We start from the raw sequence: 26,168 nt of genomic DNA, 5'->3' as shown, positions 1-26,168 counted from the left end.
GTAAGCTGTGTTGTTGCTGATATTCTTCTAGTCTTTTTATTTCTACCTCCTAAGGCAGATGCTGAGAACATACTGATTTCTTGTTCAGGGCAACCTTCTTGCATGACCCAGGTGGTCACTAGGTAGGAGCCCAGCTGAGACACAGCTGTGCACAGATTCATTTATCTCCTGATTGCCTATTCCCAAGCTTGGAAAGGCATTAACAGCTTGAGGTCAGGTAACCACCAGTGCAGTGCTGGAGAGGTAGATGTTTCAGAAAAAAAAAAAAAGAAATGGTATACAGAGTGACTGACTTTCACAATGGGCAAGTTCAAAATTTGGCTGGCATGAGAGCTCATACGTTATGAAACGTGAACATTAAAAGATACATAAGCAGTGGAACTGGAACCTCTGCTCGCCACTTCTTCTGTTATTTCGGTGATTACTTTTCTAGAAATCATTCCTTCATATTCCTCATTCCCTGGGTATGTTTAACGTTTTTTTTCTTTTTTTTTTTTCTGCCTATGGCAGAAGCGAACACCCAGTTCTAGTACACCACCATTATACTGTGAATTCCTTGGAAAAGACAACTTTCAGTCAACCAGTTTTTTGCATATTTAAGGGATTCAGTGGTTGGTTTCTTGTTTCAGGGGTGAACTAAATGTTTGGACATTTGTTTTCTCATGATGATTTTGTCCTTTTCTCTGCTTAATTAGGAACATTTACGGTTAAGGCGCCCACTGCCACCCTTCTTTTACCACCAACCACTGAACTAGTATGGAGCTCAGCTGTCAAATTTTAAAAAAATAATCTTCTATTGTTTTGGTAAGGTGCATAAGTATCCACTTTTATTTAACTGAAGTTAGTTGCAAATGCATGTGAGAAAGTAAACGCTTGGTTAAAGTTGAAATCAGCATGCATCAATTAAGATGGCAGCTTTAGAACTGGTGTGCATTTAAACTGTTTACGGAATTAATAGTATCCAAATAAATCAGATGTAACTATATCATTGCATTAAAATTTCAATGACTGGGTTTTTCAGAGATTCCTAGTCATTCAAGTTGCACTTTGCATTTGCAAGTTTTACGTCCTACTGGAACACGTATCTCCATCTAGTTTATGCTGCCTATCTCTGCAAATACAGCAAGACCTTTTTTATCACACAAATTAATGTATGTTGGTTTTCTTAGTTTGACACCTGTCAGTACAGTCATCAGTATAAACAACTGTAACCTTATTAATCTTGCTGTTTTGTGGGATGACCTTGTTGGGGGGGGGGGGGGAAGCTTGACTGCATGGATTGATCTCAAATGTTTATCCTTGCTCTTTCTGCAGTATTGTTGCCCTAAGTCAGGGTTTCCCTGAAATATTGGAAGAAAAATTTCACTTCCATCCTTCAGATTGTGTTTATATGGAATTTGACAGAAGAGCTGAAAAAACATAGTGTAACCAGCTGATAAGCAGAGGTCTATGCTTCTCGCACCTACCACACCAGTAATTCTGTGCCTCTTTGCTTACCCCTTCTTCATTGTTTTTCTTCATCTTTTGTAAAAATGTAGTTGTATGTTACTTCAGGAGTCTTGGCATGTCTGTCCAGAAGGCATACCACAATAAGACCCCATCATTATGTTGATGATAGAAAATAACAGTAAGAGTTTTTCAATAATCAGTCATTTCCTTTTATAAATGCCTGTTCTGGTTTGTTATCAAAGGCAGTTTTGGCTGAAGATTGAAAAATTTCCACATCCTCTGAAATGAAATGATGCCCAGGGATTTGGGGTATGGGGTTAAACAGGAGAGTACAGCTTTGTATTGAGCAATAGAGCAGGAATTATTCCAACTGAAGAAGAGAAGTCTTACGGATACAAAGGGGGACACTCACATGGATGAGCATAAGTGATCAATGGCAAAAATATTCATCCTTTTCAGCCTTCTTACTTTTGCTGTGCATGTAGATTATAAGGCAGATTTATTGGTAGATATTTTTCTTCTTATTTCCAGCCATCTGAGCTCTTCTCCTCAGTGGAATCATGCCTGTCACGCATTTTAGCAATGAGGTATGAGGACTTGAAATGAGGAGCTTCCTTTTGTAGAAATCCAGGCCTTGCTCTTGACTCCCGTGAAGCTGTTAGGCTGGGCAGTGTCATAAGTTCATTGCTGGACAGCTGACCGGGAAAGCCTCTGTGGATGCCACCTTCTTGAGCACTTGTTGACCTCTCAGGAGTTTGTTGGACCATGAATTAAACTGTGATCGGAAGGGAAGATAGCAGCATGGTTCTCTCTCTGACCTTGGCTGATTTAGACCTGGTGTCCCTCCTGCTGCCAGAGGTGACATGCCAGCAGCATTCTCCCATGGTTGGAAGATACGAATGTCCACTCTTTCTGTACATCTTCCCAGGAGCCAAGATTTAGGGAGACAGATCCTGCTTGCTTCAGAAGTGAGCTGCTCTTCTCCACCATTTGACTTTGAGAAAGCTAGTAACCGCTGTGGTCAGGCTGTTTGCTGCAATGCTAAAGGCTTTCTTACCCAGATGGTGGCCAATCTGATTTTGCCACTTGTGTGTTCAAGATTGTGTGCAGCAACCCTCTGAATATGGTTCCTACCATCTGCCATTTGGGAGGGATTTGGACAAATCAATAGCAGAGCAAATTGTGGCCATGCTAGGGGTTTTTTTTGTTTGTTTCTTCGTTGCATTTGGGGTTGGTGTTTTGTTTGTTTGTTTGTTTTTTAAATAAATTCAGAGAGGAAGAATCAGTGGGGAGGAGAAAACTGGACAGGAAGTCTGCAAAGGCCAAACACCACAAGCTCCTTAGTCCGAAGTGTAACGGCAGGATTTTTGTTGACAGCTACCATGTATGCCATTCAAGGACAGGCTCATCTCCTGCATGGCATTAAACAGGACTACAAATAGCCATGAAAGGGGGAGGCAGGACTTTGGGTAGTGCATCTGAAGTGTCCCACAAAGCAGCTACTCATTGTCACAGTCCAGAAGAACCACCAGTTTCTACAGGAACGCAGAAGAGGGAAAAATCCCTACTGTTTTTGCGTTACTCTCTTTTTTTGGTGTTATTCTTCCATAAAAGATAGACCATATCTTTGTGACAGACCATAAAAGATAAAATCTGTCAGGCTGAGGTAAAGTGTGTTACTGACAACTGTATATAAAATGCAGTGGACTCGAAATACCATATAAAAATGTGTAATGAATCTACTTCCAGGCCCTGCCAACCCATACAGATGGCAGAGCATTGGGAGTGTCTTGAACGCTTGCTTGTTGGCTGTGGGTGTAGCCTATATATCTCCTTGTGCATCTTACAGTAACAGTACCGTTCTGGAGTGATATATTGGATGAGGGTGGTTAGAGCCAAACGGCTGCTGTAAACGGAGATATGTAATGCTGGGATTATGTAAGGATGGAGCCATTTGCCGTGTAGTCTGATCCAGGTTTTTGGTAACTGGGGTAGGGCGAAGAAAGGCCATTAGCAAGGTAGTAATTCAGACATTGATGCATATGTGAGGTGATCTGCTGAGGCAGGCACTGTGACTGAAACTGGCAGGTGTAGCCAAAATTCTGTAGTGGGGATGGTACGGCAGCATGAGATTTGTATCGTTGTCCCAGTTCCCTACAGCACATGAGCAGTCCTCTCTGCAGCATGCTAAACTTGGCTTTTCTTGCTGCAGGCTGAGCTGGGGACCTGCAGTTCATAAATCAGTGTAGTATCCTTGAGGTTGCCGTCCAATTAATTGCTTGCCCCATGAGATCCTTGTATGAACCTGCATTAAGGCTGTTGCTGTCATGTGTGGTTCGGTATCTTCCTTGAATCTTCCCTCCCTAACCTACGACCCTACATCAGGGAGCTGCGTGCTTCATGCTGGTGCAGTTAGCATTTCTCTCAAATTGGTGCGTGGGGTCCTTGCACGCTTTGAGATGGTGTAGTCTACATGGGGCGGTGGCAGAGGAGCTCTGAATGAGATAGAGAGAGCAGGGCTGGACAGCATGAACTGCAGAGCCAGCTGGATGGCAAGTACCTAGCTTCTCTGCAGCAGGGCATCGTTCAGGTCACAGGCTGGGCACAATGCAGTGCTGCCTCCTTGTTTCTGAACAGCTAACGCTTTTTTGATGGAGAATCAGTTAGCCAGCATGCCTGTGTATGTGGTGTGAATCTTTCATTGGATGGGGAGAGTCTAGCTTTGCTGTTTCCACCACAGTGGAGTTAAACTGCAAGGGACTGGCAGATTTCTCAATTTGAGTTGGATGTGGTGGTATGTATGGGAAACCAACCCACTTGAAAACATCTACTGTCCTGCGGTAGAGCTGCCTTTCTGCTAAAGCCATTCAAACTGGTGTAAACCATCGAAGCAACTTGACATGAACTATCTTAGTATTTTTTATTAAGATTGAAAAATCTTTCAACTTTGAATAGCTTTTAGGGCAAAGAAGGCCTATTATGATCAGCTATATTTGGCCTCGAGTAGGACAAGCCAAAGAAATGTACTTAATGTTAATTTTGGTACTTGAGGCATATAATTAGCATATTCTTCTGTGCCATGTGCTTTTTGTTCAGTCCATCATGATTTTGATGTTATGCCATCTTCAGAATGGTTGATCTTTGGTCATTTCTTCCCGATTTGCTGCCTCCTACAGGAATCACAGCAAACCTGAAATTAAACTAGCCCTTTGTGTGGGTATGTGTGTGTGTAAGCATTTTTAAAATGTCTAAATTTAAGTAAAGACTTGATTTGCATCCTGTTTGAAGTAAATTGCTTGGACCTGGCAATTGCAAGTTACCAAAGTATTGGGGGACGCTGTCTTACAAAAATAAAATCAAACTGTATTATAGCAGCAATTAAATGTTATTTGATGATACAGCCTTTAATTATGTCATTGCTCTCTTTCTATCAGAAAAGCAGAAAAAGAAGCAGAATACATTCAGCTGAATGAAGGAGAGAAAAGAGACATAATTTGAAAAGAGATGTTGTTCAAACATGGATAAAAATCGCTTTTGCAAGATATTTCCTTTTTTATTTGGTGGCTTACATGGCCTAAGTGGTTGAAAAATTGTCCAAAATCAATTATGCCTATTACATAAGAGTACCACACCCAGTATAACCAGTTTTAATGAATAAACAGTGACTCACAAATCGTAGACATTGTTTGAAGATGTAATATCTCAGGGTGGGATTCACTTTGTCTTACTCAGGTTCTTAAAAGTCAGGGAACTCTAAGCCAGTCCGTGGCTTTCCATTTTTTTAATGATACCTAGTTCCTATGTAGGCTATAGTAGTTACAGCTGAGCTTGATGCCTTGCAGTGGATATAAGCTGGATGAAAGTCTGCGCTGAGAAAAGTCCTTCATCTCTGTCTGAAAGCTTGGTTTAAAATGGAGTACTTATTTTTGTGACATCAACAAATTCAAGGTGTTGTGCAACTTGGAAAACGTTTCGGTTTCAAGCCACTAGTGTTAAATTGTTCCTTGAGAATACCTCTTAATGACTTAATTATTAGTTATCCTTTAAAAGTCAGTATTAATGAAACCAAACTTGGCAGTACTGATGCTTTTATTTTAATGTCAACAAACCACGTAGTCGTCAAAATCTGTGGGCCACAAAATTGATCTGACAGCTCCATCCTGTATATCAAATCAGTGTTGATTGCCACAGTGGCTGTACAAATAACTTAGTCAAAATGCTTCCAGTGTAATGTCCTCTAATGTAATTTTAAGAGGTCTGCAAGTCTTAACAGTATTTACAACCTTGTACTCAAGTTGGACTCTCTTGTTGTTCAAAGATGGCTTCTAGTTGCCTGAGGTCATGTGCCTGAAGACTTTGTGGCAGTCAAAAATGTTCCACATGCCATTTTGGAGACTGAGATGTTGGGGTTTTTTTGTGGAAAAGACCACAAGGTGTGCCATGAAAACATGATTACGCACGGCAGCGTGGCACGCTTGTGTTCTGGAGGGCCTCGCTGAAGTTTAACATGTCTCCTTGACTTCTTGAGAATAATTTTTGAAGTGTGATATCCTTAGCTACATGCTGCAGTTCTAGGATTTTTTTTTTTAAGGAATTTCAGTGTGAAGGTTGTTTGCAGGTATGTAAGACACTGCAGGTTTGGGATGGGCTCAACTCAAGATGAAGGAAACATCTCACCACCTATTGCGTGCATGACTTCCCAGTAGACTGTCTATATTAAACCAAACATTTGGACTGTGTACATTTACATCTGTCACTGTAGATGTCAGCGACAGCTCGAGAATGAGAATAACTTTTGGACTCTTAAGAATTGATTGGAGTTTGAAACATAACCATAAAGCTAGACCCCCATCCTACAGCCCCTATTACAGTACAGTTCTGCTGTATGACATGCAAATTTCAAGTTTCCAGCTTGCAGAATGAAGAGCTTAATTTATAACCCATATTCCCTATCACCTAGGGAACACAAATATTTATATTTAAACTTTCAGTGCTGTTATGTTACATTGGCTAGTTTCCTCAAATTATTATCACTAAATATAACAGCTTTCTATACAAATTTTGAAGCAAAAGGCCATATTTTGTTTGAGATAAGGGTAATTTTCAGATGTTTTGAAATGATTCTTGAAAATGGTATTGCTAAGATGCAACATCTACTCTTTTGTAAGAACAGACTGTTAAAGGAATATTGTATAAAATGTAGTTCTCCCAGGGGAATCACTGTCATCCTTTGTTGTTGTTAAAAGTTTTGGGGTTGGGTTGTTTTTTTTCTTTACCTGGATGTTGAAATTTTTCTTATCTTGAGATGGTTTGTCGTAATTCTTTCTCTCTCCTTATTTGTTAAATCCTAGAAAAAAAATCTTAAACCCTAGAGAAGATTTTTGTAACATCTAAATTTGTTCTCAATAGGGAGATTGAAGTTACAGCTTTTTAATTAAAAAAATAACTTATGTAAAAACTACTTGCTTAAATTCTAGCATTTCTGGCATTAGTATATGTTCCTTTTGCAATTTAGGACAAAAATAATAGGGTGATAATGTAACATAGCTTAAAGAGCTACATCCTCTCCTTTGCTCTTTTACCAAGCACAGCTCATTTGTTTCACTACTAATTTCCTTAATTACTGTGGTAACCAGTAGCTTTGGTCTGGATGCACGCAGGTTCCACAGCACATTTAATTGTGTGTCTGAAGTCCTGTGCAATATTGGGGACGGTCAGGATCCCCAAAGGGAGGTTCGTAACTAGCTGGTGACTGAACCTGGTGACCTCTAAGCTCAAATCAATACCCTTCCTGGTCTTGATTTCTATACCCAACTGGGATAAAACCCTCTTTTGGACTGTTTTAGAAATATTGTCTCCTTTTCTGACTTACGTGTGGGTTACTAATCTGGGTGTTTAGAAGAAATCTGCCAAATTTGGTCCCTTCAAGGGACATGGGCAGACGAAGGATCTAGTAGGAAGAATCCAAGTGAGTTTAGACTTGAGCAGGGTGCTGCACTGATAGTCTTGTTTGAGATGGAGGGAGCTAATGCCAGGAGCAAAAATTTTTTTTTTTTTTTTTTGGTGGAAAACAACTTTGCTGAAAACCTGTAGGCAATGCTTTTGGCATTGGGTATCTTAAGTCCTTTGTAAGACATTGTTCTTGTTCACTGCTTTTCACTCTGAAAATAAAAAGTAGTCCCATTAGTATAGTCCTACCGCTTGCCAAGTAATGGGAATTGATGTGCATGTGGTAATAGAGACTTGCCGAAGTGGTTCTTTAGTCACACTGCCTTAGGTGCAAGTGGCAGGAAAAAAAAAAAACTATTAAAATACTTTGTGCTGGATATCATGAGTATACGCTCTGTAACATGAAGTAGGAGATAAAAGACTTTTTCTCTCTTTTGTGCTTCTGTTTGAAATTTATTTTACACTTTTCAGTGTGGCTGGTATTGCTTTAGAAAATAAGTATTCCCACAGAATTCAGCTGAAGATTGGTTTACACTAGAGGAAACTATTTGAAGATGTTGGATCTGATTTCTTTTGAGGCATAAAGATCTGTTTTTTAAAAAACTTATTTCTTTTGAAATTAATATAAGAAAAAATAGGTATTGACCTAAGTGTTGAATCAAAAAGTGTGGTGGGTTTTTTAGTACTTCTTAGATACTCTTGCTCATTCTGATTTTGTGTGCATGCCCAGTTAACTCTCAATTCTTATTTTTATAGACAGTTACTGGGAAAAGCTTTGGAACCAAAGACTTTCGAGCAGCTCTAGAAAATGGAGTCCTGTTGTGCGAGTGAGTATTGACTTACCTATATAAAAATCCTTCAGGTTAACATTAGTTGTCCTTTTTCCTTGCTGGCCTCTTGTTTGAATTTTTTTTTTTGAAGTACCAAAACTATTTTGTAATGAGTAATTTTTTCTTTTTTGTGTTGTTTGTCATGGGAAGGTAGAACAGCTTTCAAACATCATCTCTCAAGATCTGTGTTTCCTGTGTTGTTCTACACGCTCTCTCATGTGTTAGCAAGAAGATCGTGCTGATCCTCTGGACAGTTGATTAGTTTTATTGGTTATAACGCTTATGGTTCTCTTCAGCCTGTGCAAGATGGTGTGGCCATGGCTGGGATCAAAGCACTCAGTTACCCCTACACCCCCTGTCGTTGTTGGTGTTTGGGTTTTGGTCCCCCATCCCCACCCGCCTGTAACAAATTATTGCAAACTCTGTGTGCTGGTTGTTCTCTAAATCCTGAAAGCTACCTATTCCACCCAGAGAACTTTACACCCAGATAAGTTTTCTTTTAAGAAGTAGTTAACTGCTGAAGTTAATTTTACAAAATTGTAAATTAAAGCTAACAGGCGGGCCTTTGATTTCATGTTCTGTACTGAAGAGCAGTATTAGTAAGTAATAAATGATGAAAGGGGCTATTTGGTCTTCTGGGGAATTATGGTTACATTCAAATATCTCGGTAATGTAGAATCTATTGGATAGTGTTTAGCATACTTAACATACCTTTTTTTTTTTTTAAACAAGCATTTTAAAATGATGAAAGTAAATGGATTGGGTCTCAGTGTAATGTAGAAATATGTTGCCATGTATGTGTGCGTGCAGTCCAGGTTTTCAGTACTTTCTGAACTGACTTTGTTATTGCTTTCAACAACAAACTCTGACCTCAGCTTTTTCTGGAGTGCTTTCTCTAAAAAGCTTCCTTGTGCTTATATGTTATAGGCTAGGCAATAATGGGACTTGTCTGGTTTTGTTGCTAGACTGAGTCAGAGGTGTAAAATGTCCACTCGTCAGGTCTCTTCCACATATCCGTAATTGGTTTTGTACTTACTGGAACAGGTTTCCAGGGCTGGAAGTGGGGCTAATCCCTTAGTATTTTAAGGAATGGCAGGTGTAAATGTCATTCGAATACAAGTAAAAGAGAAATCTCATTAGAGGACTACCTGGGACATTTAAAAAAAAAAATCTCAAATCTCAGAGCCACTCTTAAATCAGTTCAGCCAAGCTATCTTTCAGAAAATACTTATAAAAGTACAGTTCTCTGAATTTTTTTACTGTATATCAAAAATAATCAAAGTAAATGCAAAAAGGCAACATTCCTGCATTTTCCTTTCTGTGGATATTACTGTTTTCTGTCCTTGCCTTTATTTTTTCCTTTGGGCCCTTTGCCCATCAGACTGTCTTGCTAGTTGCTTTGCAGTTATCTTTGTGATATGCAGGAGTTGATTTATTTTGAAGATTCAATGGTGTTGTAGAGATGGACACTGTATTTTCATAACTTACGTAATCAAGTGTTAACTAGACTGAATGTGGTAATAAAAATAGTTTATACTTTTAATAAGAAGGTATTTCTTCAGGTATGTATTTAGTGGGATGTGTGTATTGTATTCAGCTGTAACTCTTAAATAGCATCTTTAAGAATTGGCAGTGAGCTGATATATTCTTATCCTCTGATATGTTCATTGTTGATGCTTATTTGGCAAAAGAATATGAGCCTCCATCTGCCAAATGCAAATCAGTTAAATTTATCTGTAGTTAATAGCCATATGCAAGGAAAATCATCCTGTAATTTCTTCAGCTGAGCAGCTTGCCTTAGGAGGCACACAACTTTCTTTAAAGGAAAAGATGCCTCATTATATTGCACTAAATCATATAGCTGTCCTCCTGTGTCATAATTTTACATTTGACATACTTGAAGTACAAGGAGTTATTTTCATAGAAATTCTGTGGAAACAGAAAAGAGCAAGATGGGAAAAGGTTTTCAGATGTCCAGTTTTCACCAAAGTCAATAGACTGCAAGATCTTAAATGGAGACAAACTAGACATGACATTACCCATTTCCTTGGTTCACCTATGCCATGGCTAGTTTAATGTCCACAGATATATTATTTCAGGAGATGGTATATTTGACTTAAACTATAGCAGATAAGACCTGTACTTGCACCCTGTATTCCTATAGCAGTCCAGCTGGTTTGTTTGGCCCGCTTAAAGACCAAGTGTGCATCTTGACTGGCTGACCAGTAGTTGACAAAATAAAGCCTTTACGTTATACCATATCTCCTGTGTATACATTAGAGGAAGGAAGTCACTGAAGTTTTCCCAATCACATGCTACTTCATATTCTGAAGTACAACAAAGCAAATAAAAATTTGGAAAATTAAATAAATAAATAAATTAGGGCTCAACATATCTCCTTTTTTTTTTTTTTTTGAAAAGTCATCAGTTGTATTTTGTTTACTAAATAACTTAATGCAGTTGAAAAATCTCAGGACCTGCAGCCGTTATTTCTTCTGCAGGCATTTAGAAATCTATGCTCCATTCCAGTGCGTATAGGTAAACTCTGTTCTTTTTGTTTCTTTTCCAAATAAATTTGCTGCTTGAGCAAAAAATGCCTTTTCCCACATGGAGTTTTAAACTCTAGGTCCTGACTCCGCATTGGCATGGGTAGATCACAAAACCATACTGATGCTTTGTGGGGTAAAGACACTGGCCAGACAAGCAGCAACAAGAAGAGGGAGCAAGTCTGAAATCCTCAAAGGTATATAGGCAGATGAAGTCTGCAGGGTGCCCTGAGGTCCCCGTTCTCTGTTGATCCTGTGGTCTAGCGTGTAATTCAGTGAACCACAGTATTTCCCTACCTCCGTGACTGAAAACCTGGGTATGAAGGTGCAAGGAACTCTGTTCCTCATCCTCACTGCAGGACAAGGTGTGCATGTGGGCTTGTGTATTCAACAGTGATGTGTTAGTCTGTCCTATCTTAGGTTAATTATGAATTTTATATAAAGTAAGAGTGATATGAGGTGCAGTCTCTTCTGGCTGAGTCTGAAAATTACCTGCGTGTGAAATTATATGTACCAAAAATGATTGTTACACACATCATATTGGGCTTGATAGCATTGTGAAAACTGAGTTGATTTCTTACACTTCCAGCAATATCAGTGCTTTCACACTGAACTCTGAAAATTAATATTCTGATGTATTTTTGACATCTTCTGCATCAGAACTTTTCTGTGAAGAAAACCTTTAAATGGAAAATTTGAGTGTGATTAACATCACCACCCATGTAGTAGATCCACTTCTGCCTACGCCTACGCAGGCATTTTCTTTTCTTCTTTCTGACTTTGCCATTCTCAGAAATCTCTCTTTGTGTGTGTGTGTGACTTGTCCTATTTTTGCTTCTACAGTCTGTTGTTGCATGTTACTTCTTGGAAAACTGATTTAAAAAAAAAATTTAGGGGGCATTAATAGGTTCAAATTTACTTGGTTCAAGTCATATAAGTTAGGACTACATGCAAAGTATTTCTTAATAATCATTGATGCTCATGCTTAAATAAAGTTGATTATGTAACAGAAAATCATATGACTTCTTTTTAGTTTGATTAACAAGATCAAACCTGGCATCATTAAGAAGATCAATCGTCTGTCAACTCCAATAGCTGGCTTGGTAAGTAATGACATCAAATCTAATATTTGGGGTATGATGCCAAGTTCTGTTTGTTTTTAATGAGCGCTCTCTTGCCTATTGTTCTTACACGGTCTTGCTACAGAAACCTATAAAGTTTTCAAGATTTTAGTTTCATTTCCATTTTTGTTTAAAATAGTACCATTTATACCTTGTCTTAGACCGCAAAGTTTACCTGTTCTGTGATTTGGATCTGTAACTTTAATCAGCTTGTCACTGCACGAAGCTTCATCATCCCCAGATATATCAAGCACTGACAGCTCCTGTGCACAAACCTATATAGTGTTACTTGTCTTTATTTAAAGGCCACTATCCTATTTTATATTCACAAGCCATTTCAGCTGTCCCCCTATTAGGGAAGGGGCAGACTTGGAAATGTTCTCTGTAACCCGAGTGTTTTTAGAATCTGCTTCTCCTTGTCCACAGCAAAGCTTAGGTTGCATTAAAATAACTCTGATGATACAAAGATATCTCTTCAGGCTTCAGCTGAGGGATTTGCCAATGTTTTGGCTGTAAATCACGTTGGGAGGAAAGGGAGGAGATACATGTAATCATTTTCACAGGAAATTTGAAAGATTTCATGGATGCTGTCTGGCAAACTTGCTGCTCGGAGACTGTAGGATAAATTTTGTAGCCATTTAGCATCAGAAACCCTTTTGTGGGTAACCGAATTCAAATAATTTTTTTCTTCATAATTTTTTCCTACGAAAGCCTTGATAGCTATTCGTGTCACTAGGCCACTTAGTCCTGTCACCAGAACTATTGGTCTTATCTTAAAAGACCCAAGGTGAACAGGGGCGTATGCATGATTCTTGTAACAAGTGGAAGATCCCACTTTATGGTAAACATGCAGTCTCAACATTAGGGAAAGTTACCTGATTTCTTAATAGGATTAGAATGCAAAACATCCCTAGGAACTTGTATTTTTACGTTTTAATGGGATGAGCCAATAAAACATCTGCTTTTGCTGGTCAACTGTGTATCTCGTTAGAGACAGAAGTGTAGTTAACTTGGCCAGAGGTCATAAGATTGGGTTAACTTGCCATGTATTGCACAAGCTGAGAACGTGCATTTCCACATCAAATGAATGTAGAAAAGTATTAGTTGCCTTTGTCCCAGAAAAGCTCAGGGTATTAGGCTTGCGGATAACGAGTGCTGCACATTCTTTTCCCGTGAGGGATCCAAAAAAGAATTCAAATGAAACCAAAATCATTCTGAGGACGACAGCACGGTTATTCTATCAGCAGTTTAATTGCCTAAATGGCCTCTGAAGTAGCCAGTTGATCCAAACCAGAAAACCATAGGCTAGATTTCATTTTTGTGGTGACTTAAGTGTAGTCTTGAATCATAACTGTAAGAACTCTCATTTTTTTTTGTTTGTGTTTATTTTTGTTTGTTTCCATGTGTTTATTTTTGTTTGTTTCCAGATGCAAAAATTCAGAGTATTCATTAGGTGTGTAGTTTATGTCTTACTTGTAGTATATTATTGTTTCTTCAAGTTTTTTCTAGTTCCTACAAGTCTTCAAAAATAAAGGAAAGGGGAGGAAAGGTGAATGATTCTCATAAACCAAGATCATCCAGTAGTATTTCTGTTAAAATACCACTTGAAGATAGTCATTGAGAGAGCTGATGTTCTGTGTTAACCTATGGAAAAGGTTTTATGTGGAATATTGTGTGCTGTGCTTTTTTGTATTGAGTTAGGGAACTGAGGTGCTTTTTTTTAATGAAGTAAAAGCATTATTAATTTGTTATGTCATATTTGCTTTTGTTACACCTTAATTCTCATAAAAATCTAATAGGGGCTTTATTTTAGGCAGGATTGCCTAAATTCCAACCAAATTTTAGGTAACTGAAAATAAGCCACAGCTTTCACCTTTAGTGTGATTACAGTGCTGTCTAGTGATTTTTGGGTGTGGATCGCAGTGGTTCAGGTACAATCATGGTGGAATGAATAAATAAATATATGTGTTTTGACGATGAAATACTGAAATGAAACTTGGCATTCAGTTAACAAAAAATGCTGAATTGGTACCAGGCAAACTTAAAAACCTGGTTAAACTTACCCCTAGTTTGGCATGGTGCAGGAAGGCTGGGCTGCAGCTTGCATGGAAGAGTTTGTTAAAACTCTTTGGGAGGGAGAGTTGGACCCGACCATAACTTGATCTCCATCTAGCAGCTTGTGCTGCAGCCCTGCTGCTCCGTTTATCTTCTGGGGCACGTGCCTCCCATGGTTTGGGTGAGATCTAGCCATCATCATAGCCAAGCTTATTTATTCATTTATGTTCCAGTTTGGACAACTGAACTGCTTCACTGGGGGTAAGGCAAGTATCAGAGCTGTTGCAGGGAAGTGGTGGTCAAAGATGAATGACCAAAGAAGCGTTCATGCAGCTCTTGAGGTGGCTTCCTGAGGAATGAGGTGTGCCATCTGCAGGGTGCAAAGGACTAACTCCAGTGGTAGTCACAGAAAGATGCTGCAGGTTGACTTTTAACAGCACACGTCAGGTTTTGGAGATGGTGATGTTCCTATAGGTTTCCCAAAGGGAGTTAGCTGGGACGTGGCTGTTGTTTGTTTGCTTTAATTTTGTCCATTTTTTAAAATGCCCTTTGTTTAAAACCTTTGCACTAAAACAGTTTCTGGAAAATGAAAAGTTAATTTCTGCTTATCTTTCAAACTGTCCAAAATACACAGTTTGGGTAAAGAGCAATGCATATATTTTCCCTGGTACAGCAGAGCAGGCAAGCAAACAGGCACAGAGTAGCAGTTCCTGAAGCCCTCTGGCATTTCTGGGGGACATGGTAAGGGTAACCGAAAGGTCAGAGGATTGTGGAAGCTGGGGTTTCATTATGCATGGTAGTGAAAGTGCAGTCCGCCTTAAAAATACACTTTTTCTGATCCATACTGATGTGAAGCAGAGATGGGATTTAAAGGAAATTACTCAAATTGATAAATCGTGCTGGGTTCAGATCCTGCAAAATTATTTTGCTTAGACTTCTTGGGGGTGGGGATGGTGGTAATAAAATGGATGCTTAGCAAAAGCAAACCCAAAGAAAACCTGTTTCTTAATAAATACGGGCTTTTCAGCTTGAATACCAGCATATGAGATGGTTTGGATATAATCACACAAGGGGGAGGACTTTGTGGTCTGACAACATATTTTCTAACAAGGCTCTGCGGAGCATTTTGAGGTGCATCTCTGGCTGCAGCGCCGTTGTTCCCCAGAAACCTCACGTTTCCAACTCAGTTGGCTGAACACGGAGAGAATCGTGAACCGGGATGGAAGTCATAAGACATCACGAGACAGCGGGAAGATGAATGAGTTTTGTATAGTATATGCAAGCTCAACATATCTGTCAGAATAATAAATTGCTCATTGCTCAGGATAAATAACTATGCTCTGTAGTAAGGCAAAATTTTAGTTAAAGTAAGTTTCCAGCTGAGACCAGGTGGTGAAGCAAATTCAGAGTTAGAGTCTGTCTCCTTTGGAGAGTGGTAGCTAACGGGAACCTTGCCTTGCAACGTACCGATTTGGTTGTTCAAGACCATCTATCTTTCCTTGCAGCTCCTGTAAGTAAGATGGAAGTGCAATGCTTTGCTCTGTGGTTGGGAAGTGTTTCATCACATCGGAGGTGTGAGGGCTGTGGTCAAACCACAGGGCAGAGAAGAAAGCTATTGGGGTTTTAGAATTGTAAATTAAATGCCATTAGTGCTTTTTTTTTTTTAAGTTGGTCCTTCATTTCAAACGAGTAGAGATGTTGCTAACTCTGACTCTCTCAGTGTGAGTGCTGGATGAATATTAGCACCAAATGTGATCTTCATGAAGTTCTTCAGCTTTGGCAGAGGGTCTTTTGGTGAACTTTTGTTTCCCTTTCACACAAGAGAATAAAACCACGCATCTCTAGGCAGTCCCAGGTTTGAACATGTGCATCTGAAATACTGTAGAGTGGGATTTTTTTGCTCTAGTGGGGAATTAGGTTTCCTTTAGGGTGAAGAGTGTCTTGATAGTTTTCCAGGCAGGATTTTTCAAACACTTACTTTCCTGGTTCACCAAGGCCCAATGTGCCCTTCTGACAAGTGCTATTCAAACATCATTCCCTCTCTTTAATGCAATCTAATATAACACCACTACATTCTACAATTTATTATTTAATGTATCAGAAGGTATTAATTCCACTTGCACCAAGACAACCACCTCAAACAGTGGGGGAGAGCCACTTTGTTACGGAGATCATCGGCATGTACCTCCTACACCAGGAAAGTAGGGAATAATAAAGGTAAGAAGGGAGAAATATGAAAGAAAGCTATACCAAAATGAAAGGGAAGATAAAGACGGGGTGGAGAAGATAAAAATGCTGCCATTAAAAAATATTTTTCTGAGCCTTTGTGCCTAACACTTTGCAAACTGTGGAACCGCCCTGGTACTTCCTTATCTCTTGTCATCAAGTAGAGCTGGCCAAAATTTCCTTTTCTGTGGGAAAGTTTTCTTGACGTTGGTTTTTTGTGTGTGTGTGTGTTGCAGGGGAATGACATGCAGATGACATTTTGACTTTATTATAGGACACTTAAAACAATTTTTCAGATAAAATCCACACTTGCAAAGTGAAAATTATTTTAGTTGTATGTTTTATTTAGGACTTGGCTACAAACTTCCTTCTCTACATTACTTAGAATCAAATTAGTTATGTTTGCCAATTAAATTTAAAAATCTGATGGTAATATTAATATGAGAGGTTTTATTTTAATTTAAAAAGGAACCTTTTTTTTCAGAGCAGCTCTACTTCCAAAGTTCATTCTTTCATGCTGAAAATCCTCACTATTTATTTTCTCCTGCTGTTCACCTCTTTGTGTTTAGTATAGCCTTTATATTGGTCCATGCTTTCTTTCTTCTTGCATTTTGTATTTTTTAAAAAAATAATTTGAATTTTTAAATATTAAACTCCTGCTCTGTGAATTTGACCAGTATGGGCTACATTAGTAATATTAATAGTAGCTTGTCTGGTATGAGAAGATGACTATAAGGGAACGTCTCCTCCTTTCTATTCTTCATAGCAAATGAGGAAGGGCAAATACATGAACTAACTTACGTAAAAGCTACTGTTGTTTTCTTTGCTTTGCTACCAAACACCAAAAAATAAAGGCTCAAACCCGGATGGGCTTGCTGGTTGTGCAGCAGCTAACAGTGTCCAAAAAAGCTCATAAGAAATAGCCTCATAAATTTTGGTAGAGAGCTGACTAATAAGCTGATAACCATTTGATGTGCTCTGTTTGCTTGCCTGACGTTTCTTTTTGCAGTGATGAGGGAGTAATACTGAGTGATGTGGAGTGTTGCTTTTTTCTTCTGAAGGTTTAAGTCACCTTTTCGACGAGGACCAGAACATATCATGGCTAACACGGTGGCTGTGGGCTCTGCCTGGAGCCTTGCCTCCATCGCCCTCCCTCTCCCTCATGGCTGATCTGGGTCTTGGGATTTTGATTTCTCTTTGGACTGTAAGTTCAGAGGTACAGGGTGAGTGCGTACGCAGCACTGCGGCGAAGAGTGAAGTTACGTAAGTCCTGTCTGATGTGTTTCGCCTGGAAGCTGATTAGTATTGCTTTTCATAAGGCAAGGCACAAGATGATACACGTCTTTTTCTGAGAAGTTGATAATTTCAATGTGTAAACAAAGTTAAAGAGGCATCATCACCCGTTTTCCAGATGAATATGCTCAGCGAGTTGTTGGGGATTTAGAGGACAAGTATTTTAAGAAAATTCTAGTTACTTGGCATAATCTGTGCTTGCATGAGTGGAGATTTTTGTTTTTCAAGAGCAGTTAGTGTTTCTTGTGACTTTTATTCTTAACTTCTATACATTTCTAAAACTGAAGAGGAAGGGAGAGAAAATGAAAGCAGATACAGTCTGACAGAACTTGTGCCCTTCATCCAACGTGTGCTCTCCTTTATAAGGCAGCCTATACATTTAATGCAGGCTCAGGAACGTTTCAGATGGCGGAAATGAGGTCAGGTTCCTCTTCATAGTCATAGTTATCTACCTCTTTTTGTTCAATATCCTTTTTATGCTGCAGGTAATGAAACTTCCAATTAATGTTATTTTGCTTTTTCCTGTGGGAAGCAAGAGATTTTTCAATAAAGAAATGGTAATTGCCAGGAAGGACAGCGTAACTTTAAGTAATCATATTTTACTATACTTAAAACAAAAATGCACACCAAAACAAACAAACAAAAAAACCACCCCAAACCAAACGAGCAATTTGAGGCACTATGTTCTCCACGCTTTTTGCCCTTTCTTTTTTTCCTCTAGATATTTCAGCCTGTTGGTATGCTTAGCTTGAATCCAGTCTGCTCTGGCAAATGATATAGTCTTATTAAATAGTGAAAAGCATTTTAATGGGTAGTGGTATGTTTACTGCATTGTTTTAAGTAAGTGCAGTAACATCTTCAGATTTTTAAAGTGCTTAAACCAGATGAGGACTTCTACCTGACTTTTACCAAAAAGGTGACTAGGATACACCTTAAGTATCTAGTTTTGTTCTGACAAGTACAATTACATGGGAGGGGAAACTTTTTTCTTTGATCAGTGGTCCAGCTGAAGTGCTCAAACAAGTTTCCTGGACACAAAAGAATTTATATTAGTCTGAGAAAATATCTTTTCACCTGGGAAGTGACACAGCATGATATTTCAAACATAACCATCAAACAATGCGTTGAATTTCTTACTTAATGAATTTTAGTGAGATTTTGTCAGTGCTACAAAAAATGCAATTGGAAATTAGCATTTTTGTTTTTGTAAAATTCAGAAGTCTCAGTTGCCATTACTTCAAACTCCTCAGCAGATGTTGCTTCAAATTCAGGAGAATGATGGGCACACAAACTGGGGGATGAAAATCCCAATTTAAAAAAAAAAAAATAAAAAAATAGAAAGTTATTACTTTATTTTTTTGGTCTTTGTAAAGTTATGAAGCATTTTAGAAACCTGATCATTGTGCTTAAGAATTTAAGAAAAGTCTTACTTCTTATATAAAGAGTTTTTAAAATGTTACATCTCAGAGTACTTCGCAAAGAGGTCTTCACCATGGTTTCAGTTCTACACCTGAAGATGCCAGAGTGTGGGCAGAGGGAGTTTTAGTGGCTTTCCTGAGGCCAGTCAGTAAGTCAGAATAGGGTAGGGGTGAAATTTTGACTCTCAGTCCAATTCTCTCATAGACTACACTGCAAACCAAAAAGGAAAAAAAAAATAGCCTGACCTGAGTTCTGAGAACCTGAAACTATAAATTAACAAATGGCAGGAATGATGCAAGACCTGATAGGAATGTATGTGAAACTATAAATCACTTCTGGTACTCTTTCTGCTGTCTTAGGGGAAAGAGGAATGTGGCTTGTATGGAAATACCTCTGCTAGACAATTAAGAAAAGAGGGTTGTGTGCTAGAAAGGAAGTATGGTTATTAATAGTTAGAGATGACATTGTTCTGTAGTCTTTCACTGCCTGATAGTGGGAGTATGTAATCTCGGCAGTGGTTTGCTGATGTTTTGTGCCCTTCTGCTTGAAAACATATGGTACGTTTCAGCCTTAGCTCTGAATTTCCTTTAATTGTTTTCTGTTGCTGCCTAAACACTTTGAAATGTAGGGTGTGGGGAAAGGGGAGGTTGATGCAAACTCTTTGTGACATTTTTAGTAGCTGCTCAAGACTTCGATCAGGCGGAATGAAACCCAGCCGCTGGATTGAACTTGACAGGTTTTGGGTGGGTGATGATGAAGTGAAATGTATCTAGGAGACATAAGTGGGGAGAAATTATATGGGTGCAGACTCCAAGAAATGATGGTTCAACTGCTCGCCCTGGTATCTAGTCAGGAGACAGTAAGTGCTGTGCCTGTTGGTTGATCTCCATGAATCGAAAGTGGTATTTTGGGGATGCTTTAAATGAGATCATGTCTTCCAAACTGATGCTTCCAACGTGTTACTGGGATGAGATGTCAAAATGCTAATTAATTAATTGAAAAATTAGTGTAAACTAACTGTAAAGTAATATGATTGGCAGCAAAAACTTTCTAATGTGGAAATTTTTCATCCCTCTTCCTGCTCTACACCAAAGCTCTGAAAAAGTATGACCCTTTTTGCCTCAACTTGCCAGCGCTTAACAAAATACATAAATACAGTTGCCAAACAAACTGCAAAAAATTTCCATTTATCAACTCAATCAGCTGTAGTCTGTGGTATGCTCTGTCACTTGTATGCTGTTTTTATTTCCTTAAATAACTGATGACTCTGTGTTTGTAAGGAAACATTCCTTCCTAACTGGAAAAAAAAGTCAACCACGTAGAAAAGGTACACACCTTAAATCATACTTGTGACATTTATAATATGATTTCTCCTGCCTTTGCCAAGGAAGCGCGGTTTTGAGATTTCTTGCAGCAGTCGGTGTTTATCTGTGTTAAATTTTCATAAGCTGGATGCTACAGTGCTTTTCCCTCTGGCTTGTCAAATATTTATTGATGTGCGGTGCTTAAAATTCATGGCAATTTCCAAAGAAAGTAGATTTTAATTGCAGTGGTGATAACTTTTTCTGCGGTATCAGTGCTGGAGCTGTACAGCTATGCTACGCACTCTTCTGTTTGGTACAAAATCCTCATACCACATCTTTTAACGCCTGTCTGAACACCTCCACACCTGTGTGCCCATGCTGAATCACCTTCCTCCAGTGATGTATGTAAAAGATCTATTAAATACGATGCCAACACCAAAGGCTGCCAAATGCAGGGTGCGGAGATGCTGCAGCTGTGGTGACCGAGCTTGCTTTCTGTGGGGCGTGAGGATGGAGGGAGACACGAGGAAGCCTGGCACTAAGGCAGATTGTCTCTGAACCCGCTTGTTGATCCGGGTGTGCAGGGAGAGCTTCTCTACACCGTGGGATGAGCCCACGCAGGGCAGCAAGGGTTAAGTAGGGTAGTAGCATGCTACTCCTCCTGAGAAACAAAAGATGTCTGGCTACTGAAGGAGGCAAAGTCAGAGGGAACTTCCAAATTCTCCTCTAAGAAGAATGAAGAACTAAATCATAGTCTAAAAATCAGGGACTACGTGAATTGAAGATCTGAGGCAACTTGCTGTGCTTCAAGCCCTGTGTATAGAGGGGCTGAATTTCATCTATATCAGATTGTTAACCTGTGTGAGCAAAACAGAAAAACTTGTGGATACAAATAAAAAAAAGGGAGGAAAAAAAGCACGTTCTGCCAAAACTTTCAGTGTTTCAAGAACAAGAGGTCTTTACTTCTTTTATTACTCATTAGGCTTCAGGGGAGTTTCACCTTTAAGTGGATTACTGTCATTCCAGTTCTGTGTAGTGGGGTGACTTGGCACTGGAGTATTTTACACACTTAGCTTGTAAAGGTTGTTTTGTATAAGCTGTTTGGGGTGAATTGATTTTTTTTTTTTTTTTCCCCTCTTCACTTTGGATGGAATGCAAGTAACTGGTGGGAAAGTTAAGGCTTGTCTAAACACAGAAATAGCCTGGGATGGTTATTCCATGCTGGCTTACAGAGCCTATACTTTCTTTACAGTAAGAATGCCTGCGAGTGGGCGAGCTAAATTCCCTTTGTCTTGTCCAAAATGGGATGAAGCTGTGATGTGCAGAGAGCTCTCTCGATTAACAAGGCATGTCTGCCCAGGGTGCCCATGTGCTGTACTTTTGCCTTTCTCCTCTCCAGCTGGCCTTGTTTGGTAGCAGTGACATCCCAGAAACACACCTGCGGTTTACAACCTGATATTCACTCTCCCTTATCAATAAACGGTTCATTTAGTACACGTTGTTGCTGTAATACACGGCTGTAATGTCATAGCGAAGGTTACCCTGTGGCACGGTAAGAGACATGGGCCTGGGAGGGATTTTGAGTCACCGGGGACAGTTGGTGCCTTCCTGCGTCGAGCACCTTGAAAGCTGTCAACTTGGAAGCCCTGCTTCAAAAAAACCCTATTAATTTCTGTTGTGGGTTTTCCTTAATCCAATTACTCCTGTTGGAAAGAAACTGTGGAGCTCAGTGCTGCAACAGGTTGCAGGCAATGAGATGAGCCAGGCAGAGAGGTCTGCTGGCCGTTACACACGGCGGTGGGCAGTGCCAGGAGATGAGGAGCAAACTCTGGGGAAGATCCTTCAACACACACCTTGCCCTTACAGAGTCCGTGACCAGCTGCTGTCATCGCAGATGGAGTTGGGGTTTGGGGGACGGATAGGCCTTTTTGTCCAAAACCAAAACGCTTCTTTATCTAAGGCTGCTTCAGAACGTGGTTTCCGTAATGGTTGAACTCTGGTGAGACCTGTGAATTGCATCGCGAAGAGGAATGTTCCTCTTCCTGGCTATGATTTACAGTTATTGATACTGGGAGCACCAAGGTAACGGGAGAGTTTATGGAGAAAGTTTCATTCCTGCATTCTGGCAGCAGGAGCAACTGCTTTTTGAGAGGAAGGCTGGAAGCGAGTTGTTGAAGAGTCGGTGTCTGTAATCGTGCGTAGAGCTAGGGCAGGAACCCTTGTGTCAAGGATCACAGTAATTTATTACTTTACACAATGTGGAAAAACAACGAAGGGCACATGGAGTGGGGTGGCAAAACAATTAGCACCGTTTCTGATCTTTGGCCAATACAGTGTTCCATGCATGCTGTTATAGGTGGGATATTTACTGAACAGGAGCCTTGAGGTCACTGTAATTCAAATTATGCCTGCAGGATGATTGTTCTAATTATTATTTTTAGTTTTGGGCCCCAAAAGGGAGGAAAAAAGTAGTTTAGCTATTTCACCCACTCCTCTTCCTTTCGGTTCAAGGTCAGACCCGTTAGCAGCCTTCAGAGAAATACGAAGAGCTGTAGGAGCTGGGATCGCAGTCTACAGACAGGACAAGTGGGTGACGGGCACTGAGCATCGCGACGTGCAAGGCCAAGGTGGTAATTGGGAGTTCCTGGCTCCCAGGCCTGTGGTCAGACCAGAAGGCTGGTTCAGCCCTGTTCCCTGCTCTCCCCCCTCACCCCTTCTGCCCCCACCCGCAGCCAGTGCTAATAACCGAAACGTACCTCCGAGGAAGAGCAAGTTACCGGACTTGTTCAACGAGCTCCTGCTGTAGGTTTCTTCCCTTACCCCACCTCCGGATATAAACAACACGGAGCCATGCAGTGATGCTGCTGCAAAATGCAGCTCTAAATTCTGTATTAAACTGATTTGAGCCAGCTTTAGTGGTCAGTATAATGCTGTGTCTATGAAAAACATTTTCTACTTTTAAAAGTTACCTCTTTTGGTAATGGAAATAGGCCCTTACTTAAGGGAATGCGGGTGCCATTAAGGAGGGTTTGTTGTGAATGCACAGCTGAAGGGGACACAGTGTAAGCTTTCAAGATGACTCCAAATGTATTCATAAATGTAGTACTAAGAAATATGCCTCTTAAAGATGATCTATTCAAATGATTTTTCAGAATTCTGTAGCCAAAAAAATGCTTCAGTCTCTCTTCCTAAAATGTCAAAAGTTTTTGTTGCTAGGCACTGTAGGTACTGAGTGGTTTTTTTCTTTTTTTTGGGAGCCTAGAAATTGAAAACAACTTCTGGCACCAAGTCACGGTCTGGATGATGCTGTAATATTTCCATGCAAATATGCTTCATGGTCCTGTGAGCATAGGGTACCATTATGAAATTCTGTTCCCATCCTTCCCCTTCATACTCTGTAAAAACCCCTAAAATCCACACCAAAAAAAACCCCAAAACAGAGCTCGAATAGTAGTAGATAGAAGTAAGGGCTTTGCTTAAGAGCAGGAGACAACCTGGAGGACTGTCTTCATCTATTGGCCAATGCAGCCAGGAAAAACAGGAAAACACCATATTAATTAAATTGTTTTTCTCCCAGATGCCAAGTGAATTGAAAGATGTGCCATAACTTGTATGCCTACGAGATCTTGCTGTGTTTGGTGCATGCGTAGGGCTTCAGAGAAACAGTTAACTAGGGAGAAGACAGGCTTACCACACAGCATGACTGCAACCTGAAGAAGCAAATGTATTTACACACTTGTTTAAATTAATATTCCTGCCCCACCCAGATAGTCGAGATAATGATGGTTTTATTTTTTTAATTAAATTGCAGCTCAAATATACAAGCCGAATTTAGTGTGATGTTGCATTGCACAGAGGTAGTCAAAATAAGATGGTATTTACGCATTCTTATATGGAGACCTCTCTTCTTAATTACATTTCACTTCATGCTCTTATACTGTAGGGATTTTTAAAATTCTTTTTGTATTTTATGCACTGTTATGTCCCTTGTCAGGCTGGGTTCTGTTTTTTTTTTTTCTTTCTACTTAAGGTCAACTCTTTCTTGATCCTTTCTGCATCTCTACTTTTTGTCTTTTCCCATATTTCCCTGTTGCTCATGCTATGTTTTTTTCCATTTTAGAAGTGCTCTTTCTTTTTTATGTGTTGAGGAATCTGTGTACTTCCCCCCCACCACCACCTCACCAGTGTTATATGGTTGTCTTCCTTTTCATAGTGCTACATCATCTTTGTCTCAAGTTCTTGCCATGGTGACATACATTAGGAGCTGATTACAGGTGCAGATACAGCAGCACTGCCAGTTTTGATCCTCTGATTTTTTTTAATTACTTGTTTTAATTATTTTTGAAAGGAAGATGTCCATGTTCTCATGTTTTCCCATACAGTGACTAGCTTCTTTCTTCTTTGTGGGCTGGAGGGTAGCGATGGGAATGAGCCCTGCAGTGGCAGCCCTGCTCTTCCCACCCCATTCACTTGCTGGAGGTGCAGAGCTCTGGCGCAGCCCCCTGCCCCTTGCCTGGGAGCAGAAGCAGCGCTGAGGGTGAGGAAGGACAGGGAAGACTCAGCTCTTTCCTCTCCTCATGTCCATGAGGTTGCAGGAGTGAGAAGGGCAGCCCTGCTCTGCTAGGATGTTGAAGGGAGGGCACGGACCACAGTCTGTCGCTTTCAATATGGGCATGGCATCTTGTCTCCTTCTCGATGTTGGTTAGAGGGGGATGCTTTAGCAACAGGCAGAGGGAAGGTTTTGTGGCTAGTGATGCCCCGTGGGGACCAGAAAGGCAGGTGCATGCCTGAAAGCATGCGGTATCGTTTGCCATTCCTCTGAACGGCGGTATTTAAATGCCTGCTCGAAGATGACCTGCTTCCCACTGCTGGCTCCGTCTCTCCCTTGTTACGACTTTGCGGAGTTTTTGGGTGCGGTTTACTTTGAAGTTTGAGGCAAAAATGCAATGCTGAACGGTAATAGCTCTACCTAGTCAGCATTCTGCGCTGTCCGTTTAATGTAAGTCTATATAGCTTGTGGGAAACTCAAGTTGTGCTGGGAGCATCTGAAATGCTCTGCTGTTTCATCATGCACACTGTCTGGGGAAAAAAACCAGCCTGCCCCAGTCTCCTTCCAACCTCCTCCCCCTCCCCTCTACCGCCCCCCCCCCCCCTCCAACCACTCAGAAGTAGTAATAACGTACCAAAAATGAATTGGACTTGAATGTTGTGGTTAAGACTTCAGGCTTTTTTTTGGTGCGATTTAAGACCTGTAATTGTATGATCCTAATTCCAACTTCAGATGCTCACTGAAATGCATTGATCAAGCTCTGTGTTAAAATCATCTGGTTGATTTTTGTCCCTGTTGTCCCCATTAGTCAGTTCAGAAGTGTTCTTTTTTTAATGGTCATAAACCTTATGTTTACTGCATAAACGTACTTGATCTGTCTGACCGTATATCCTTGCTTTTGGACTGGGCAGCTCTTCTCTCCCCTTCTGGTGTTGCTCCCCTTGTGCTGGTAGATGGCAGCAGTATTGCCTCTCATGCTCCATTTTATTGGCGTAATGGAACCAACGTTTCCTGTTCTCATCATATAGGTCTCTAGTCTTCTCATCATCATGCTCCTTTTCCTCTGCAACTCTGCTAATTTGAATCTTTCTTATATTTAAATGGCCTGCCCTTGTTTACAGAGATTGGGAAGACCTCGGTGGTAGAGGCGGGTTGTGGAAACAGGCATGGTTTCACGCCTTTTTTTCTCAACCACACTGCTTGGGTGACTTCTGGTCACTAGGAAATACGTCTGGTGTGTTGTTCTTCTCCAGGCTTTTGAGTTCTGAATGTTTAAAAAGAATCTTTTTTGTGGAGTACGATGAGATTCAGATTGCAGTATACCCTTTGGAGCTGAAGTAGTAACGACCATTAGTCTTATTAAAGTACAGTTATACTGGTAAAAGGAATAGCATGATGGCTTCTATATTTGAGCACATTAATCACCA

At 40.1% G+C, this 26,168-nt stretch overlaps 1 protein-coding gene across 10 annotated transcripts in view; it reads left to right on the top strand.

Annotated features, from left to right (window-relative positions):
* The window catches only part of LMO7 (LIM domain 7), a 136,223-nt gene that overhangs the window by 31,840 nt on the left and 78,215 nt on the right, over positions 1-26,168 (top strand). For 9 of the 10 annotated variants that reach the window (XM_072850054.1, XM_072850048.1, XM_072850052.1 and 6 more), the window contains exons 2-3: positions 8,155-8,225; positions 11,808-11,877. Coding sequence is in view for 2 of the 10 variants with exons in the window: in XM_072850048.1 (XP_072706149.1) it covers positions 8,155-8,225; positions 11,808-11,877 (141 nt within the window). In the remaining 8 variants the exon portion in view is untranslated. Of the gene's footprint in view, positions 1-8,154; positions 8,226-11,807; positions 11,878-19,426; positions 19,446-26,168 lie in introns of those variants that run through there. The other variant, XM_072850050.1, reaches the window with a different exon arrangement.

Source organism: Ciconia boyciana, chromosome 1 (assembly GCF_034638445.1).
Source record: "Ciconia boyciana chromosome 1, ASM3463844v1, whole genome shotgun sequence".
Taxonomy (NCBI): Eukaryota; Metazoa; Chordata; class Aves; order Ciconiiformes; family Ciconiidae; genus Ciconia; species Ciconia boyciana.
The sequence above is the reverse complement of the archived record's forward strand: the minus strand, read 5'-3'. Positions and strand labels throughout refer to the sequence as shown.